The sequence below is a fragment of the Zalophus californianus genome, chromosome 2 (assembly GCF_009762305.2).
Source record: "Zalophus californianus isolate mZalCal1 chromosome 2, mZalCal1.pri.v2, whole genome shotgun sequence".
In the NCBI taxonomy this organism is placed as follows: Eukaryota; Metazoa; Chordata; class Mammalia; order Carnivora; family Otariidae; genus Zalophus; species Zalophus californianus.
This window is the reverse complement of record NC_045596.1, coordinates 49504327-49524998: the sequence shown is the minus strand read 5'-3', so window position 1 is coordinate 49524998 and position 20672 is coordinate 49504327. Positions and strand designations below refer to the sequence as shown.

The 20672-nt window shown below is 36.0% G+C and overlaps 1 protein-coding gene across 10 annotated transcripts in view; it reads right to left on the bottom strand.

Moving 5' to 3' along the window:
- The window catches only part of ADGRL3 (adhesion G protein-coupled receptor L3), a 1229798-nt gene that overhangs the window by 562489 nt on the left and 646637 nt on the right, over nt 1–20672 (bottom strand). For 8 of the 10 annotated variants that reach the window (XM_035726124.1, XM_035726125.1, XM_035726123.1 and 5 more), the window contains 2 exons: nt 11195–11380; nt 8200–8238 (listed from right to left, as the gene is read on the bottom strand). In XM_035726124.1, the coding sequence (XP_035582017.1) occupies nt 8200–8238; nt 11195–11380 (225 nt within the window). The remainder of the gene's footprint in view (nt 1–8199; nt 8239–11194; nt 11381–20672) is intronic. The other 2 variants (XM_035726122.1, XM_027598552.2) reach the window with 1 other exon arrangement.

Here is a 20672-nt window from a genome sequence, read left to right as displayed (position 1 = left end):
CTCCAGGGGGCATCCTCCAACTAGATCACACTGTAAGGGGCACACCCCCGAGTCAGCAATGCCATGGCCATGGTGAGAAGACATTTTTATTATTCTTACTTTTTGAATTTTAAATGATGTGCCTATATTAGTTATTTAAAAAAAATAACTACTACTTTAAAAAAGAAGAAAAATGCTATCTGAAAATGATTTGAAATCACCTTTTCAACAAAACGATTGCCCAAGACCATAACTAACAAAATGATCACAAGAGAATTTTAATCTGTAGGGTTCAAAAGTAACCCAAATGGTCTTAAATCTATGGTAGGTTATTATATCAAAAGTGGATGAAGATATCAATATGTACCATGATATGAGAAAAAGAAGTATTTTTGGTTGCCTCTAAGAATGCTCGCTGCCCAACAACACTCTTTGACTTAGACATAGAATCACTGTGCACTGCCCACCTATGTGTCTTTTGGAACATTCTCAAAAGAGATGAATCTTTCAGTTACTTGTCCTTCTCCTTCTTCCCACGTAGAGATTAGCATGAAGAGATGACTGGAACCTAAGTAGCCATCTTCTCATTTTGAGGATGGAAGCCCATGTGTTAAAGATAGTAGAATAGAAAAACAGAAGCAGCCTTGGTCTCTGATGTGGAATTTTCATGCTAATCCTGGACTACATTGTCTGCATTTCTTTATATGCATATGAATAAAGCCCTGGTTTGTTTAAGCCACCTAGTTAAGTTTTTGTACTACCACATGTATTAAAATTCATACATTAGATAAAGGAAAATATCAAAATTATAACTCTGTTGGGAGCAGTACTAAAAAATCATTTGTTTGGTTCCAAGCCATCAGGCAACTACTTTCCTGCAAATTACACCTTAAAACTTCCATTTCTTTTCTGACCTGCACCAGAAAAGGTAATGATAGCTTCAGAAAGTAGGGTCTTAAATCTGCAATGCTATTTTTAACATCTTTTTCCTTCTGGTTAGCTTATGTGATCATAAATATATTAAAGAAATAACAAAGTAAATTGATGTGTATTCTTTTTGTGTTTGCACAGAAATACTATTTATATTTTATGTATTCAAAAACCTTTCTGCAGGTAAACCCTTCAGAAAGCAATGATGCATTAGAAAGGACTTTAAATCAACAATTTTACAATTAAGTAATGACCCAGGCTCTGATAAAAAATTACAAGTGAGAATGCAACTTGGTGAAAAGAAGTGGGAAAATATTTTTGTTTTAGATGAAAACATTTTATTTGAAAACAGAGGGTTTTTTTTTTTAACCCTCATAAGAATTACTTCCTGAAGCATTCATAAACCATGTATATACAAAGAGCAGCTGGAGCATTTTGTTTATTTATAGGAAATGTGCAAAGTGGAAGAAACGGAAATGACTCTGTAAAGCAGCCCTCACTGGTTGACCTGACACATTCACCCCAGAAATTTTGAGAGATTCCCAGAATGACGTTCTTTGCACACATCAGAGTAGCCTCTCCATCATCCACATTTGCCATCGCCCTGTAGAGGTTTTTTAATTTTTAGATTGCTGAACTGACCTGTCCAAGTTAAATAATAACCTGTATAACTTAACTCTGCATACATTACAAACGGTTTTACTGTCTTTTGAGTCAATGATTGCTTTGTAACAGCAATTAAGGACTATAACTTATTGGGCAAAATTCTTAGGACTTCTGTATCTAAAGAAAACTACTCTGGTTTTGCAGATGAAAGTCACTTTCTTTGATCTCAATGTCTTTTAGCAATAGGTTCAGAGCACCGAAACACGCAGGGTGCAGATTTATATTTTCTCTCTTACTGACACAAATCAAGTGCAGATTTATCAAGCTGTGAAATATATTAAGTTCACAGGGTTTTAACAAAGGGTTACCAAACCTCAAGGACCTGCTGTGATTCAAACTACTTTCAGATGTCCTTTTAATTATATTAAATGAAAGTTTGGGTTGGCTTTGATGCTTATGGGCAAACATCGAAATCTCTTGAACGAGCTGCTAAAAGTACTCCCTGTTGCTGTAGTTAATATACTACATTGTATGCACACCACTAGCCAATTTATTCTAGCCACTTTAACAAGGATATCCAGCCTGACACGCCACACAGAATAGTATCACAAGTCAAGCAAAGCACAAATCATTAGAGGACTCTGAAAGTTGTTTGACATGCACCACGGAGCTCTTTGTCACACAGCCAATTAAGTGACCAAACAAGGAACTTGAAAATACTCATTAATTTCTTCCTAGCAGTATAAATGGAGGTTAGAATCCTTCTTGTCTTATGCACCAAAGGCAGACAAGTAAAACGGGCATAATTCAATTTGCACTTTGTCAAAGGTGCAAGTAGCAACTTTGGTTCACAGAAAAGTCTGCATTAAAGACCCAAAAATTAAAGGAAGAGGTAAAAATGTTTAGATAGTACATATCATAATATAGCTATATGGGCTCTGGGATTTTTTTTTTTTTTTAATTCAGCAAAAATTGACATTCCTTTTAATCGCTGAGAAGCTGCATCAGCATTTCTGAGCAGATTTGGCAGCCCTTGACGTTACTTCCTCCTGTGTGAAACGAGAGAACCTCGGTCGCCTCCTGAATGCCATGCTCTGCAGGTCTTCCTTGTTCCTTCAGGCTGCTCTGTGGCCTCTCTTGTTGCCTTCTCTTCTCCCTGACCTCTTCGGGTCTGACCGTGTCCTGGGGCTCAGACCTAGATTCTTTTCTCTTCTCTCCCTATGCTCATTCCCTTGATGAATTCACCTAGCACAGTGGCTGCAAACACCACCCGAAGTGAAACATGGCCAAACGATTCTTTCTAGCCTGACCTCTGCGCTGAACTTCATGCTTGTCTATCTGACTGCAGATTTAACATCTGTGTTGCACGGCTAATGGGAATCTCAAAGTGGACGTGCCCCAAAGTTGAAGTTCTTGTTGTGCTTGTCCCAACTTGGTCACAGACAGACCCTCTCAATAAATAGGACTTCATCTTTCTAGCTGCTCATGTAAAATAATTTCTGTCATTTTTGGCTCCTCCTCCTCTGGCATCTCACATACCACCCCTAGCAAGTTCTGTTTGTTACCCTTAAAAAAAAAAAAAAGATCCTGAACTTGAGTAGTTATGTCAGCATCTCACACTCCTATTCTCTTTGCCCATTATTGTCCTTGGTCACCCTGTTTCAGCCCTTAGTTTTCCTGCAATAGTCTACTCTTCACTTGTAAAACACATTCGTTCATGTCGTCACTCTGCTCGGAAAACCACAGTGGTTTACCGTGTCTCTGGGAATAAAAGCCAGCGTCCTTACAATGCTCTTTCAGATCTGGGCCCTTGCCATCCCGCACATTCATGCTCCACGACCCTCTTCTCTTTCACACTGGCCTCAGGAACTGTCTATCTCTCTGCTAGAGGGCTTTTTCCTGCATAGCTGCATAGTTCACTCCTTCACCTCCTTCAGGGTTTTGCTCAGATAATCACCTCAGTGATGCATTTCTTGCTTTCTTTTTCTTAGTATTTATCATCATCTCATATGCCATATTTTTCGCATACTTACTGTATTATTTATATTCTGCCCCTAGAAAGTTCACCCTACAAGGGAGAGCAGGATTTTGCCTGTTATGTACATTGTTGCATTCCCAGTGCTGATAAGGTTATCGGGTCCCTGTGCTCAACTATTAACTCCTGACTGTTTTTGTTGTTAACTACTCTGTGGTTTATTTCTTTTTTTTTCCTGTGATCAGATTTGTGGTTTTTTTAAATAATTTTTTATTGTTATGTTAATCACCATACATTACATCGTTAGTTTTTGATGTAGTGTTCCATGATTCATTGTTTGTGCATAACACCCGGTGCTCCATGCAGAATGTGCCCTCTTTAGTACCCATCACCAGGCTAACCCATCCCCCCACCCCCTCCCCTCTAGAACCCTCAGTTTGTTTTTCAGAGTCCATCGTCTCTCATGGTTCGTCTCCCCCTCCGACTTACTCCCCTTCATTCTTCCCCTCCTGCTATCTTCTTCTTCTTTTTTTTTTCTTAACATATATTGCATTATTTGTTTCAGAGGTACAGGTCTGTGATTCATCAGTCTGTACAATTCACAGTGCTCACCATAGCACATACCCTACCCAATGTCTATCACCCAGCCACCCAATCCCTCCCACCCCCCACCACTAAGACAGATACTGTTTTTCCATGCTCGTGCCTAGGATAGAGATCTCTAGGGGATAATTAAGGTAAAACAAACACTAAATTAATAAATAAGTAATGAACAAATCATAGTTCCAAACTGAAATAAACAGATGGCTTGTTTCAAATACTTTGTAAGTTTTTTTAAGATTTTTTTTTTTTTATTTATTGGGGGGTAGCAGAGGGAGAAGCAGACTCCCTGCTGAGCTGGGAGCCCAACACGGGGTTCAATCCCAGGACCCTGACATCATGACCAGAGCTGAAAGCAGATGCTTAACCGACTGAGTCACCCGGGCGTCCCCAAATACTTTGTAAGTTTTAAAGAACACAGACCCTCTACCTTTGAAGAAGAAGAAGGTGGCAGAGGAGGAAGAGGAGAAGAGGAGGAGAGGAAGGAAGGGGACCAGGGTGTGTGTGTGTGTGTGTGTTCATTCATTTGCATCTATCTACCAATTTTTTCTGATCAGTTCTCAACCTGATGGTGCAGTTAATAGCAGATTCCAAAGAATGACTCAAAAGATTCATATGGATAACTGTATGTACTTATATCTTCCATTAAGCAAGGTTGACTGCAGACCCTCCAGGGAGTATGCGCAGCCTCTGAGATCTGGAGAACAAAAGGAATTGCTGATAAAAATTAAAAAAAATACTTATTTCCTTAGTAGGGAAATGTCCTGCTTCTAAAGCCATGAAGAATGAATGTCAGTAATTCTTAATATTTCCTGCTAAAGAAGAGAACAATGCACATAAATATTACTACTTAAAAATGAGAAAAAAATGTAAATCTAAGCGCTGGTTACATTTAAAGAACATGAAATAGCTGTTCTTAAGTGGTTTGAAGTCATATTTTCCTCCCAGACTCTCATGCATCTCTTTTTGGAGCCATGTGACTTTTTACTGGTTCAAGGACTATACTCCCAGAACCCCTGTCCCCATTCCATGACTGGAATTAAGAACTTTGGCAATTCACCTGTACTAGAATGGCTATAATCAAAAAGACAAAAAATAACAAGCGTTGCTGAGGATGTGAAGGAACATGCATTGTTGGTGGAACATTGCAAAATGGTGCAGTCACTCTGGAAAACAGTTTGTCAGATCCTCCTTTAACAGAGAGTTACTGTACTTCCTATTTGTTTTTCTCCTCTCTTAATATGGCAATTTTTTGATCACAGAGACCTCTGAAAACAAAAGGACCTCAAAGCAAATTATGTGTTTATTTGCACTTAATCAACAGTACAAAAATGATTATCATACAGCCATTTCAACTCAATCTCAAACAAAAAGGAAAGAAAAAACTATTTTAATCTATACTAGCCCTGAAATACAATAAAATAAATCAATAAACATAAACCAGAAGATCTATCCTGACTCCTAACAATAAATAATGAAGTCAGTTCTATAACAGAGATATCCTAGGGATTTGGAACATGAGATTCTGAGTCAGGAAGTCCTAGCTTTGAATTCAAGACCCCCTCAATTACTATTGCATGATCTTGTGAAAGTCATTTAATTCCTCCTGGGCTCCATTTTCTCCACTCTAAGTTAAAATAGCAATAATTATATCATAGGATTTTTGTGGATATTAAATAAGAATTTATGCAAACTGCCCCCCACAGTGATGGCCACATAACTACTGCCTAATAACTGCAGTTATTCTCAATAATAAATCATTGTTGATGTTGAGAAAGCATTGAAGGCATGTTAGAACAGCCGTATTAGTGCCATGGGTGCCAATGTGTGACCTTGGGCCAGTCATCTCATCTCTCCAGCTAACTCATGTTCATCTTTAAGGTACCTTCTATTTATACATGACATCACAGTAGTTATCTAATATACATATGTAACACAAGCCTTACTTGTCTTCTCTGGCATAAAATTTAACACTCTCTTCTTAAATGAAGGTATCTCTTTTGCCCAAGACATGTAGTGATTTCTTCTTCTTCCTTTTTTTTTTTTACTATGACTCATATTAGTTTCTATCTTTTGATAGTAAACAAAGATTTCAGTGTAATCTAAATTAAAACGAAATAAGAAAAATATTGGACCCAATTGTTTGGTTTTGTTAAAATTTTGGAGGTGCAAGCATAATGAGTATTGGGGATCCACATATTATTTAAAAAATCAAAGCAACCACCATTTACTTGTTTGCCTACAGATCTGTTAACAGTTATCATGGTTGACAGATGATGGTCCAGATTTTACTGTCCTTTTTTTGGTGAAATAAACAAATATAGGAAGTAAAAAGTAAACAAATGGAAGGATGGATCTAGGCAATTCATAGAATAGACAGTGTACCTCTAAATAGTTAAAAGCTAAATGGATTTAATGGTCAAAGTCAAACCTAGAAGAATCATTACTTAAACCCGTGGAAAGGCCACATTTTTTAAGAATCTCATGACACCTAAATAATTATATTTTTCAAATTTAATACATAAAGCACTCCTAGTGTATTTTATACCTATTTCATAGATAGCTCAGAATGTGCTCCAAGTAGAAACACTAGGGACATCAGCCAAGTCTTTAAAATTCAAATAGACTAAAGTTTAAAGTATGATTTACCCTAGAATTTCATGGAGTAATAATCTACGTGACAACGAATAGAACTAATGCCATGTCTTAGTGAGCAGAGCATTTCTGCTTCACAAATATTCTGTTTGTATTTGGTCTTATCAGATGTTTAGTCAATAGCTGAAACATTTATTCACAGCCAGTCAATTACAACACCAGGAAATCAACCATTGAATAAACTGTGCTATTAATTTTCCATCAGAGATTCATGTTTGAATGGCCATGCATTTCATAGATTTAAATACTGAAAGTCTGATTATCTGCAAGGCCCCATTAAGGGGATAGCATAGATTGCAATCAAAAACAATCCTAATATTGCTCAAAAAAGATCTTCAGCTTTCATTGCTGAAGAGTACTTCAACTTCTCTACCTATTGTACATACTAAGAGGATAGGTTTTCATGTGTGTGTGTGTGTGTGTGTGTGTGTGTATAAAATTCCCAAAGCCTTAGGAGAAAAAACAAAACAAAACAAAAACAAAGGAATGTTTCTTATACCCAGAAATTCATTAATTTATAAAGTAAAATGCACATTATCTAATATCTGTTTGATGTAAATTATTTTCCCTCTTCTTTCTTGAAGCCCCTGGCTCCTTTCCCATTCCTTAGCTCAAGATGACATATAAGCCTCAACTGCCTGACTGCTGTTGAGTCTCATATCTTTTGGGGGCTCCTGTACATATGGAATTAAATTTGTTTTTCTCCTGTTAATCTGTTTTACATCAATTTAATCATTAGACCAGCCAAAGAACCTAGTGGGAAAAAAGGAAAATTTTTCCCACTTCTACACTGCCTTCCTGCCTTCTTCCCTTGTAAAAATAACTATAAAGGTTGTTTCTAGGATCTTTTCACACAGAACCCATAAACATAGCAATGGTTTCTACACTGCTTAGAAACAAATTACAACATGTTAACTGGAGAAAAATCACATTTATATCAGGACTAAAATGTTTACAGTGAGTGGGAAAATAAGACAGTCACAGCATGGGTTGAACATTTTGGTACAGAAGCATGATATTCCAAATGTTCTGGACTATTCTTTGTCTTATAGAATTTTGATTATATGTCATTTCTGAGTGATTTGCTACTCAATATTAATTGGCCTAATGTATTAATGAAATGTTTTCATACACACCACCTCTATGAAGAAATGAGAGATTTATATATCACATCCAACTCACCTTTTAGTTGTGATCAAAATTGTCACATACCAAGTTACACCTCCTTGTTGGTCTGTATTCATCTTGTATATGACAGAGCATGGGCACTGCCAAATTTCTTTTAAGGCACATACACTTGCAACATGTCTCTCTATTCCCACCCTTCATGCCCTCCCTGAAATCCCTTTAGCTCAACAGGGTACACTATCTTTTTTCTATCAGATGCCCATAAATGCTACCACCAACAGAGACAATTCAACAACTTAACACATTTATAAAAACGCAGAAAGTACCTGGACATAGGCTCTGCAAGAGCGCTCTCTTTTCTGAAGCTGAATCCATTAAGACAGCAGATTAAACACAGAATAGAAAAAACAAGTTAGTGACAGAAGAAAACAAGAAAAATAAAAGAACACATCTACACAAAACACCTTATTTTGTTGTGCACTACTTTCTAGAAGAGAATGAAAGCTAAGCAGCAGCAGAATGTAAGCAATGAATGGCTTGAACACTAGTCGCCAGCACCCTTTCAGAATAACCCAAGTGAAAACTGGATGGTATAAAGTTGTTAATGATGGGAGGAAATCTTGGAATAAATTTAGTAGAAATTAGTAAAAATCATTATACTTCAGTCATTTGAAATGATTCATTTCACATCAGGTTAGCTGTTAATTCATGAGCCACAAATGAAGACATACGAAATTAAGTAAATTATGTCAAAAATTTGGAACCCACATTGTTTGTGGTTTAAAGATTATATAGATGGTTAATATGCACCACAAACCATATGTTCAAACACAAGAAATTTTGTTTATCAGAAAAATAGAAGTGCCCATTCATTATGATTATTCGGTTCCAAGGGAAAAATACCAACAGATAGGTAACTTTTGATTAGAAGAATGTGATTAATCTTCTGATTTATCACTGCTTTTATATCTTGAATAATTCCTTTTCATGGTTTTGACCAAAAACAAAAAAAAACCCAAACCGAACAAAAAAACAAACATTTTAGAAACTTCTGTGGGATAAGAAGCCTGTTTTTGTTTGTTTGTTTGCAAACAGAGTGATTTTTTTCTGGGCAAAAGGTTAATAACAACTCATATTCAATCCCATTTTTTTTCCTGGTGATAAAATAAATAAGAAGTAAGTTTAATTGCCCTGTTTGAATAAATGACACAAAATTTCAAGAATTAGACTGTGACTTTCTTCCTCTTCCCTATTTTTTTCCTTCAGTAGCCTTGATTGTTGAAGGAGAAAATTACCCAGGTTAAAGAAGCAGTTACTCTGATGCTTTTTGTGCGGTAATTCATGCAGTCTTCAATGAGCATCGAGCAGTTACTCCTCTAAAGAATTAAGTGAGGAATGAGTGCAAGTAAATTGCCAACGCTGTCATTTGGATCACTGACTCGCATCTTGGTTTTGCAGGACTCTAAACAGTTCAGAATTTCAATGTGGAGTTCAATTGATTTGTACCAAGTTGACTTTGCAAATCTGATGGGTTACAACGGCTTCAGGGAACAGTGGGAACCACAGGAAATGAGAGCAAGCCAGCAAGCGTGTGAACAACCTTTGCCCTCCCATCTCCTTACCCCATCATGCAAATTAACATATGACAAACCACATTATATAAACAATTGAAAAGAGCCAAATGGGAAACAAAAGAAAGCATTAAAAAGCTTCACAAATGGAAATTTGCCCATTATGTAGTTATTTGATATTCAGAGTAGGCAAGCTGATTAGCTGTAGCCAGTTAGAATGTGACATTAATTACCAGCTTTACCTGATATTGTCAGACATCAACACCATTTTTAAATAAAGATACAAAGTATTGCTATAACAAGTAATGTTATGGATATGTAACATTAATAGAAATCCTACTTCCAGTACATTAGGATAACAATAGCTGGTGGCAATATTCGTTAATAGCAACCAGTCAGCCTGGGTAATAACACATTAAAATCACAGCATGTCCAGATTACATAGGCAGCTGTGGATTACATTTTATTAGGGACTTGGTTGTGATTCTATCAGGGGCATAAGTGACAAAAATAACTCTTCTATGCTCAGCATGAAAAAAAACTTTAATAATAATTTATATCTACTAGATAAAACGGAATCTGTCTTCCGAGGATGAAACTGCAGGAAAAACCGTATTTGCCAGATAGAATGTCAGGCCTTCCTGTAACAAACCATCATTATTTGAAAAATTTCTTCCATCTTGATCAGTGAGACTCTTAGTCTGGTGAGACACAAAAAACTTATTAAAAGACCTCTCTCAAAAGTCATTTTTCATTCTAAAGGGGAAAGTTCATTTAGTGAATTCCCTAGAGGACTTTATTCTGTTACTGCCGAATTCTTGACTTTTTTAAAGTAGGAGGCCTATCATGACATTCAAGGCCCTAAAATCCAGTTTCAGTAACTGATCACTTCTACTACACAAATATCTTTCAGGGAACACACCTAGCAATCCTAGTATCTTTTCATTGGGGAGTTAATTCGCCATGTGATTTTATAAGGAATAAATTATACTCCTTAAAAAGATGTAAAACATACTTTACATATTTATGTAAATAAACTGCTTATATACTGGATAGGTTATATACAATAAACATATAAAATACTATGTTTATATAAGTGTATATTATATACTTGTAAGTAGAAATAAGAATATAAAAAATGTATCTTCTCTGAAATTTAAAAAATGAATTATTTTCATTATTTACAATTCAAATTTGCTGAAATACAATTAAACCTTCTAAAAGTGTTAACATAGTGAAGTAAAATCTGAGAAATTTAAATATCAAAAGGAAATATAAATTAAAACCTAATTACTTATCCCATGAGTTTTTAAGTATATTAATTAGATTAAATTATTTCATTTTTAAACATCTTTAATGAATTGCTAATATGCTTTCTCATTGAGGCTATTTTCTAAACTTCTACTTATTGATTAGACATTTATTTATTATGATTACTTTGATATAAAAGTATGAAAGAAAAAAAAACAAAATAAATCACATTTACTCCTATTGACCTTGCCAGAATTTAGCATTCAAAACAGTAAGCACCAAAGAAAACAGAATTGTAAATTCAAAATGTATAAGGAGAGATTATCACTTATTGTGTCTTTAGATTAGAGGTCAAATAGGGTCACCATTATAATAAAAGAGTGAAGCAGATTGAATATAACTAGTGATGCTCTTTAGAATGATCTGATTTTACAGAAAGAGAAAAATTAACAGAGAGCAGTCTCACTGATTTTACTATATATCTAAGCAAAGTCCTTACCTTGTTCAAACTCCGTGCAGCACTATCTTTTCCTCCTGGGGTCAAGTTCCGGAGTTGTACATCTAAGAGGCCTACCAGCTGGTCCATGGCGCGGACTGAGTAGGTGATGTCTCCAGCATTCAGATGATTTCTTGTTTGCTCAGCCAGCTCTCTAGCAATGTTGGCAGCTGTCTCTCCAGATTTCAACTGCAATTTTGAACACAGAATAAAAAGGAAAGAGACCTTCAATAAGTGACTTTATTGGTCTCTGTGAACAACAGTTCTTTGCATATGAATTATAATCAAACCAAGAAATAGTTTTTAAACTCCTTCTTCACCTGAAATATATGCCCTGTGTTTTCCTGTTAATCCATTTTTTTTTCTACAATACCTAACTTGAAATTTATGTCTTTAGGAAGCTCCCCCCTGAGGAATCTTACTTCTGAAAATTGTTCTCCCCTTAATTATCCATGTGAGTGGTCAAATCTAAGGTTTCCCTTTTGATTTTCTCTGTGGGTTTTTAAATCTGATGTTGGTAAATTTGTGTTATGACACCCCAACCATATTCTAAGTTCTCAGAGGCAAACACAAATTTTCCATTATGCCTAATTTAGTACTTAGTACACAAAGGCTACTGACTGGCTGCTAAGCTCTGTGAAAATTTTATCTCAAATACAATCCCTGCTTTTCAAAGGGTCTTCATTTTCTTATTAACCAAGTAAGGGGTTTTGATCCCAATGCACTAGGTAGCAAATTATTGCTATTTCTAGCATCTTCCTTTTTGGAAGCTATATATATGGTGATTTTTCAAATATATTCTGTAAGAATATATCAAGTTATCAACACTCCAAGGATGTTAAAAAAGAGACTAATACCCCGTGCTCATGTGAATAAATCTGATAGTTTTGGGTATTAAGAAGATAGGGATATTTTACCCTGTAACAACTTAAATACATAAATGTCATGTTTACTAAACTTTTTTTTTTTCCTTCCCTTTTTTTTTTTTAGCAGTCCAGTATAAAATTTAGGGTTAAGGATGCCTGGGTGGCTCAGTTGGTTAAGCTTCTGCCTTCGGCTCAGGTCATGGTCTCGGGGTCCTGGGATCCAATCCCGCATCAGGCTCCTTGCTCCAAGGGGAGCCTGCTTCTCCCTCTGACTGCCACTCCTCCTGCTTGTGCACTCTCTTCCTCTCTCTCTCTCTCTCTGACAAATAAATAAATAAAATCTTAAAAAAAAATAAATAAAATTTAGGGTCACACAGAGAAAAGTCCTCTCTGTAAGGCTATCTTCCTAGCAGGTATTCAGACAGTTCTAAGGAGCATGACTAAGACTCTTAGTCACATAGGTTATCAGTATCTTCTAAGGGATGCTTAATAAATGTTTGTAGTAGGATCGAATGCTAAAGAAACAAATACATAAATTAGAGCTATTGGAACAGCTAACTCATTAATAATCTCATCCTCAAATATATAGAAAAATCCAAATTAAATGCAAAAAAAGTGTAGTAACAAAATGTTGGCAAGGATTTGTGGAAATGTCTATCACCCTCAGAAATTACTACTAGGCATATATATTTGTATAGCCCCCATGTAGAACAAATTACCAGTGTCCATTAAATTTTGAAATGTGAAGACTATACAACTGAGTGATTTCTCTTATCAATTTCAGCCGTGAGAAATAAAATAAGCCCACAGATGTAAAAAAGAAATGTTCAAAAATGTTCATTCTAGCTTGTTTATAATAGAAAACAAAATGGATTATGACCTGCAGAAAACTGCTTACGTATATAAATATCATAGGATACCGTACAACAGCGTAAAAGTATAAAGGAGATCAATATCGTTAACATCAATTTTCAACATACTTTGTTGAGTTAAAATAAATGCAAGTATAAAAATTATTTATCTCAGTCGGTTAAGTGACTGCTTTTGGCTCAGGTCATGATCCCAGAGTCCTGGGATCGAGTCCCACATTGGGCCCTTTCCTCAGCGGGGAGCCTGCTTCTCCCTCTCCCCATCCCCTGCTCGTGCTCTCTCTCTCTGATAAATAAATAAAATCTTTAAAGAAATTATTTATATAAGCTAATATCTATTAGCATGGTATTCATGAAATAAAAATGCAAAACAGTAGCATATAAACATTTATCTATGAAAAAGAAATACAATACATACAGCATGATATTTTTGTTTATTTTATATATATTTAAGCACATAGAACAAAATCTGAAAGATGGGAATCATAGGAAAAATCTTTTCTATAATGTTTAAATTTTACAAGAAGAATATGTTAAAGTATTTACTATATAATCAGTACTTTTTAGAAATCCTTAAAAATAGAAAATACCCACACTAACTTTAACAAATTTGTAAAATATGGTCAAGGACTACATACCTAAAATACCTATAAAGCCAAATGGAATACATTATAGAGTTCAAGGAAAAGTACATAACACATTCAATGTAGATCAAAGTAGCATTCATGGCCCACTGATGATGGGTCATGAAAGTACTTTTAAGTGGTCACCGAGTGACATAAATGTGATAATAATTCATACATTTTAATTTTACATACAATTTAAGGCTGCTTACTGGCAATCTAATAATCAATGAATGATTTATAAAATTTGGTATTCATTAATTCAATTAGTGAGATGCTAGTGTTCGCTAAGTATTCAAATTCAGTATTCCATTTAGTAAGTCTAAACACATGATAGAAGTGCTTGGTAACTTTGAAAAACTTTTCCTGTGCATATGAATATCCAGTAGCTGGAATTCCTATAATTGTCCAAGGGAATGTTCTTTTAATCAATGCATGATTTTAATGTGATGGCATTTGTTGTAGTTTCCATCTATGCTATTCTTATAAAAATGAATATATTTGTAGAACTTTATGGTTTCACTTTGTTAATCATTGTGTTGTATAATTGCTCTATAACCTTTGTTGTTGTTATATTGTTTTCTTCTATGCCTTTATTACCACATATTATTTTTTCTTTTCTTTTTTTTTAAGATTTTATTTATTTATTTGATAGAGAGAAAGCAAGACAGCACAAGCAGAGGGAGCAGCAGAGGGAGAGGGAGAAGCAGGCTCCCTGTTCAGCAGGAGCCCAATGGATGCAAGGCTTGATAGCAGGACCCTGGGATCATGATCTGAGCCCAAAGCAGTTGCTTAACTGAGCCACCGGGGTGCCCCCACATATTATTTTTTCTTTGAGAAATGTCAGGGCAGAGGAAGACCTCTTTTGATTTACTTGTTGAAAAAAACTTGAAAAAAGTTTGAGATCTACTGAACTTGGTAATATATTTTCCTTATTTCCTTTCTTTGAAACGAAGGAGGCAAGTATTGACTTTGATGACATCTATCAGGGAAAAGCAAAATTGTTTATTAAACAGAGAAAAAATAAGAAATGATAGCAACTGGTATTTTCATACTGTTATTCCATTTCTCTTTTTTTTTCTGTGTAGATGTATAAGCATAGTTTTCAAATTTGTTATTATAATATTAGGGTGGGACATGAAAAGGTGGAAAGAAGGCCTATGTAGTTTCCTTACATAAAAATTTAAGCTTTTTGTTTATGTACAGTCATCAGAAAGTTAAAAATGTAGATGACTAATAAGTCAAAATATAACTGTTCTCAACATAAAAGATGATGGTGCTCACTAAGTGTTAATAGCAGATAATCTAGTGTGGTAAAACAGTGAATCAAATATGAAAATCACTGGTAGATTATCTTAAAATAGTAGCTGTATTTTAGCATTCAAGAAGTATTTATTTATGAAGAATAAATCTAATTATGTCCGCCAAAGAACTCTGAAACTCAATATTCACCGAAAATAAAGTTGTAAGGTAAAGAAAAATAAACTGAAGTACACTTAAGTTACAAAAATGTTTATAATAAAAATGTGGAAAGTATGTTTCTAAAGTAAAATAAAAATTGATCCTGATCCCCTTAAAACTTAAGAAATCATAATAAAAATCTTCCATTCATTCAACATTCAACAATCATTTGGACACTCGTTATTTCCTGAGGAAATAAAAATGATTGTTATATAGCTCTTGTGCTCACAAACCTTACATTCTACCTGTTGGGATGGTGGTGGGGGTAGGGGCATAAAGACAGGTAATAATAATGCAACAGTGCAATTTTAATTACAGAAATGTATATGAGGTGTTATGGGAATATAGTAGAAGCGTAACGAACAGGCTGGAAATAGGGTGGGAAGGCTACAGAAATTAACAACTGGAATAACCGTGGTTTGGGAAGACAGGGTACTGTAGGTACAATGGAAAGAAAAAACACACTTTTCTACCTTCAGAATTCAATATTGATACCTACGTAGTATACACTGTGTATGCGTATGTGGTAAATATGTATTGTATCTTACTTTAAAAAATAGGATGACTGTCTCTATAATTTCAACAATTATTCAGCCTATATGTTCATTGTTCTTTAATTAACACATGAATTTCTTTTTTTTTTAAGATTTTATTTATTCATTTGAGAGAGAAAGAAAGAGCACAAGAGGCGGAGAGGGAGAGGAAGAAGAAGCAGGCTCCCGCTGAGCAGGAAGCCCGATATGCCACTTGGAGCTCAATCCCAGGACCCTGGGATCATGACCTGAGCTGAAGGCAGAAGCTTAACCAACTGAGCCACCCAGGCGCCCCTAGCATGTGAATTTATAATAGCACTGGGCTAAAGTCTGAGGCTACAATACTGAATAAAATGGTTCCTAATAAAAAGGAGCTTACATACTAGCAATGGAAAGGGTTTTTAATAAATTAACTAAAGAATTATTTAATTTTAATTTTGTTGAGTGCAATACAGAACGCAAGTTTAAGGGCATTTTACCCTCGTGTCTGTAGTTAGGGAATAATGTTGAATGTGAGATGGAATGGAAAGGGAATTGGGTTGGGAGGTAGGGAAGGGCCTCTTGTAAGAGAGGACACTTTAGGAGGGAGCATGGGTCCTAGGGGAACTGAACAAAGGGGGCTCTAAGTGGGATTTAGGCCACTGGAGAGGTGAGCAAGGGGCAGATTAAGTGGTCCCCTTCAGAAGCCATGATGAAGATTTTGGGAACTGCGCTAAGAGCGAGGGAAGGTACTAACGTGTCTAAACAGGAGTGGTCTAATCAGACTTGTATTTGAAATCAAATCAATCAGAATGGATTAGAGGTTCTGGAGTGGATGAAAGGGACCTTGCTAAGAGCCTCCAGCAACAGAAGCTGTGTTGGATTAGGGAAGCGGTGGTGAAAAGTGGCCTGATTTGGGAGAGATTTATTACGTACAGGCCTACTATACCATTGGCTGTGGGAGGGGAAGGAAAGAGAGGCACTCCAAGGTGGTGTCATTAACTGGATTCTCCAACAGCCATTGTGACCACAACATTCATAGCTCAAAGTTTGCCTTTCCAGACCAGACTTTCACTGACCATATTCTTTCCAGTGGCATACAGAGGCTACTCTATGGTCTTTCTGATTGCTCTATTTATTTCTCTCACCACAGTAGTCATGGCCCACAATTACCTTATTTCTATACAACAGATATATGCATATCTTGAATCTGCCTCAAGTCTTCTGTGCAAAAGGGTTGAAATAATGTTACTCTTCATATCCTTGCTTAAAGACCTAATGAAAATCTCTGTTCTCTAACATTTCTTGCTCTAAATTCTACTGAAGTTATTTCTCAGAAATAAGCACATGCACACTGAGAGACCTTATGAGTTCTGTGAGGATTAGTAAATTAATGCCTATATTGAAATGGTGAGATTATATCCAGGACATGAATGGGAGGGGGGAAACCTGCAGCTTATTTAAGGATAATAATTACGACAGAGATAGATACTACTTACATTTCAAATTTTGACACATGTAAAAACAATTTTCTTTGAAATGTTTTGACATTTTCTGAGATTTATTACATCAAACATTAATTGGGTGCCAAAACAATTCATGAAAGAGTTTTTCATAGTGTTTAAGTATCTAGCTATCATTTCTTTGAAAGATCTACTTATGTTATTTTGCTATAAATCAGAGTCAAGAAGGTATATAAACAATTAAATGTTTCTATCTTACAACTGAAAGTAGGTTAAATAGGCCTGAAGTCCTAGAAACCCTACCAGTCTCTAATTAAGAAGCAATTTGTTTTCATTCCATATTAGCTCTACAGAGATTTAAAGAATGAAGAATATAAAATTCGGGTGATAGGATTCAACCTAGTCTTCCCAGGCAGATAACTGGCTTATTTTATACTGTAGAATCACTACAATTCTGGATCCTCACATCTCTAGAAAATGCAGGAAGAACTCTACTTATGTCAAAATCTGTCAGTAGCTTGTGAACAAACAAAGGACAAGACTCTTCAGTTTGCTAGAAATAGAAAGACTATTTCCAGTGACAATTTAGGCATTTATTTTCCATATAATAGTTGAACCAGGTAGTAAAGCAGGAAGCATAACTCACTTCATATGCAAAGAAGTATGGCCGCTATTCAAAACTGTAATTTCAAAGAATTTTAAATTGAAAAAGACTGGAGGAATTGTAAAGTGCAATAAGCTCTTTAAAGGTAAGCAACGTAGAAAATATAAACTCCTTTTTGAAAATCTGAGTGTAATCTAGAGATCAAGCTAAAACCAGAGACTTTATTTTAGCAAGCAGTAATTAAGGTGAGAAAATAGGATATTTTACTACATAGGATTGAGGAGCCCGAGCTCTGAACTAAATTTGCTGGCTTTTTAAGAAGAAGACCAATCTATCTTTCTATCCATCCATCTATTTATCTTTGAACTTGCCTTTCCTTCTATCCAACCATCCATCCATCCATCATCCATCTATCCATCCATCCATCCATCCACCCATCCATCCATCCATCCATCCACCCAACCATCCATCCATCTATCCATCCATCCATCCATTCACCCATTCACCCATCCATCTATGAAACTACCTACCAATTTTTCTCTCTCCCTGCTCCCTTCTCTGTTGTTGCTGGGGTAAAGGCCCCTTTGTGTACAACTTTTGCCTTTTTCTTTCTGCACAAATTATGCTTTTTATTAAATCTCATCATTATGAAAGTATTCTGGCTAGTTTGTAATAAATTTCTTCATGAAATTCTGACTTTAGAGGCTTACATTTTCTCTAATCAAATGTAATCCACTCTTTATCACTGCACAAAATTTAATCTATAATTTCACCAGTATGTAAGTAGCCTGAATTCATTTGTGAATTGGAAGCTGTCAAGATTCTTTGCCTGTTTTCTTTCTCCCTCATGGTCTGACTGCAAGGATGGGGGTGGGGGACATCACTCATTTCTTAACAAACATGAAAATATAGTTTGCTTCTTCAAACTAAAGTAAGCATCCTGATCCATTTATTTGTGTATACTTGCTGTCTACAGTGGTGCCAAACACACAGTGGGTGAACAGTATTAACAATAATGAAAAGAATGATCCTCCCCATGGTATAGATACAGAGACTGATCCAGAGGTGTTCTTTCCTCGAAAGCCCTCAACAATTCCCCAGAAACACTATAAAGTCATAAAGGAGGTGCCTCACATTCCAAGATGCTTTCACTCATTGAACTCTTGAGGAGGGGAAACTGAATACGCTGTTTACAGAGAATCACTCCCTCTTTTCTTTTCTCATCTATGCTTTCACAAGAGGTAAAAAGTGTTCCTTTATTTTAAAAGTTTGAAGTTCACAGGACAACAAAAGGGGGAAGAGAGAAGGAATGGATCATGAAAAATAGCTATTTTATTTTAATTTTTCAACATGACAAAAAAAATCCACTAAAAAAAGGGGGGAATTTAAGAGCAGAGCAGAGGGAATGCGGAAGACTGGGAGGTGGGGGGCAGTGCAAAGAGGATGGGAAAGGGAGGGGGGGTTAAGAGAAGGGAAGTGCAAAGCTGAGAACCATGCTGGGTACTTTCCAATTCTTGGTTCAAGGCCACTTTCCATCCTCCTCCATCCTGCTCTCTGCCCTACAGAGTGAATTTAGGATGTTATTCAGAGTGCCCCTTTTCTCTGGCTTCCACTGAGTTTGTCCAATGGGGAAGGTGGGCAAGTGAATGTAAGGAGGAGGGAAAGTGAGGTGAGGGTATTTATTCCCCTAGGTCCCTTTCTGAAAAGTTGCCTGAGGCTAGGCTGAATCTCTGTCTGTCCTTCTGTCCGTAGGTCAACTTTCCTCTCAAAGACATCTGCTTCCATTTTTTTAAGTCACTCCTTTGATACAGCAACCACAGGCCTGGGGTTGGGAGCAGCTCCACCTCTGTTACTAGCACTGCATTACTGCTCAATCCCTCGCAGTTCACCTTTGCTCCACCAATCACACTGTAAACAAACCCTATTCGAATGTTCCATCTGTTTGTTGTTGGGACTCTGGTACTGACAGAGGAAATGAGCAAAGGTATGAATTCAGTGAAAGATGCTTTGGAGAGCAGGGAGATAATTTAGACAAATCGCTCTGTGATTACTGCATACAAATTCTCTCTTGGAGGTTTACAATGTTAACATTTAAAAGTTTTGGAGCTTTGTGGTTAAGAAACCTATTCAACTACCGTTTATATTCCATGAATAGCATAAATATTTGGAAGTATGAGGGACACAACAGGTAAAAGGATGGACAAAAGTAAAGAGAGACTAGGAAAGTAAGTATGATAGAAAGGCAGTCAAAATCTGGGCACATTTTAATCAGTGTTGTGGCTATGCATGATGTCTTGATAAAGGCAGACCCAGCTAAAAACCCAGCTCCAACAGTGACCTTGGGCTAGTTAAATTATCCGATTCAGGGTGCTCCAAAGCCTTCTGTTACACCTTTGAAGATTTTATAAACTTATTAAGAAATGAAGCTAAGGCATTATTATAAATTCCACTGCCTAAATGCTATAATCTTAATATAATTGTAATATTACATAATTTTACAGACTCTACAGTATTAAACAGAAATGCTCTGGAATATGGAATGTATTCGTTATATTGAAAAAAAAAAACACCCATCCATAAATCAAATGGGCAACAGCTGTCTGGTCTTTGCAAAGAATTATCTCTTTTGTCATAAGATTAGGAGGTCTGCAGAGGAAAGAAAAGAATTAAGCATCATTATCAGGTAAAGTCACCCAGTAATTCCTGCAATGAAATAGTCAAACTATATTCAGGAATTATCATGAAAACACTCAGCTTTCTAGGTGAATTATTACTGAATTAATATTACCCCCTGGGCTAAGTATGTAGGGAGTATTTTTTAAAAGTTGCTAATGTAAGGAGATATGCTACTGATCTCTTAATCTGATCACATCCAGCAAGAGTTATTTGCCCTGGGGTCTGAGCTACATTGTAATAAAATCAAAGGACATAAAAACTGTGGCAGGAACAGTGCTGAAATTGGAGAAGCATCATTATGAATAGCAACAAGTATGGAGATGCATATGTAAGAGGGTAACTAGAGTCAATATAACCACTGTTCTTCCATGATTTAGGGTAAATAGATAGTTATGGCTCATCTGCTA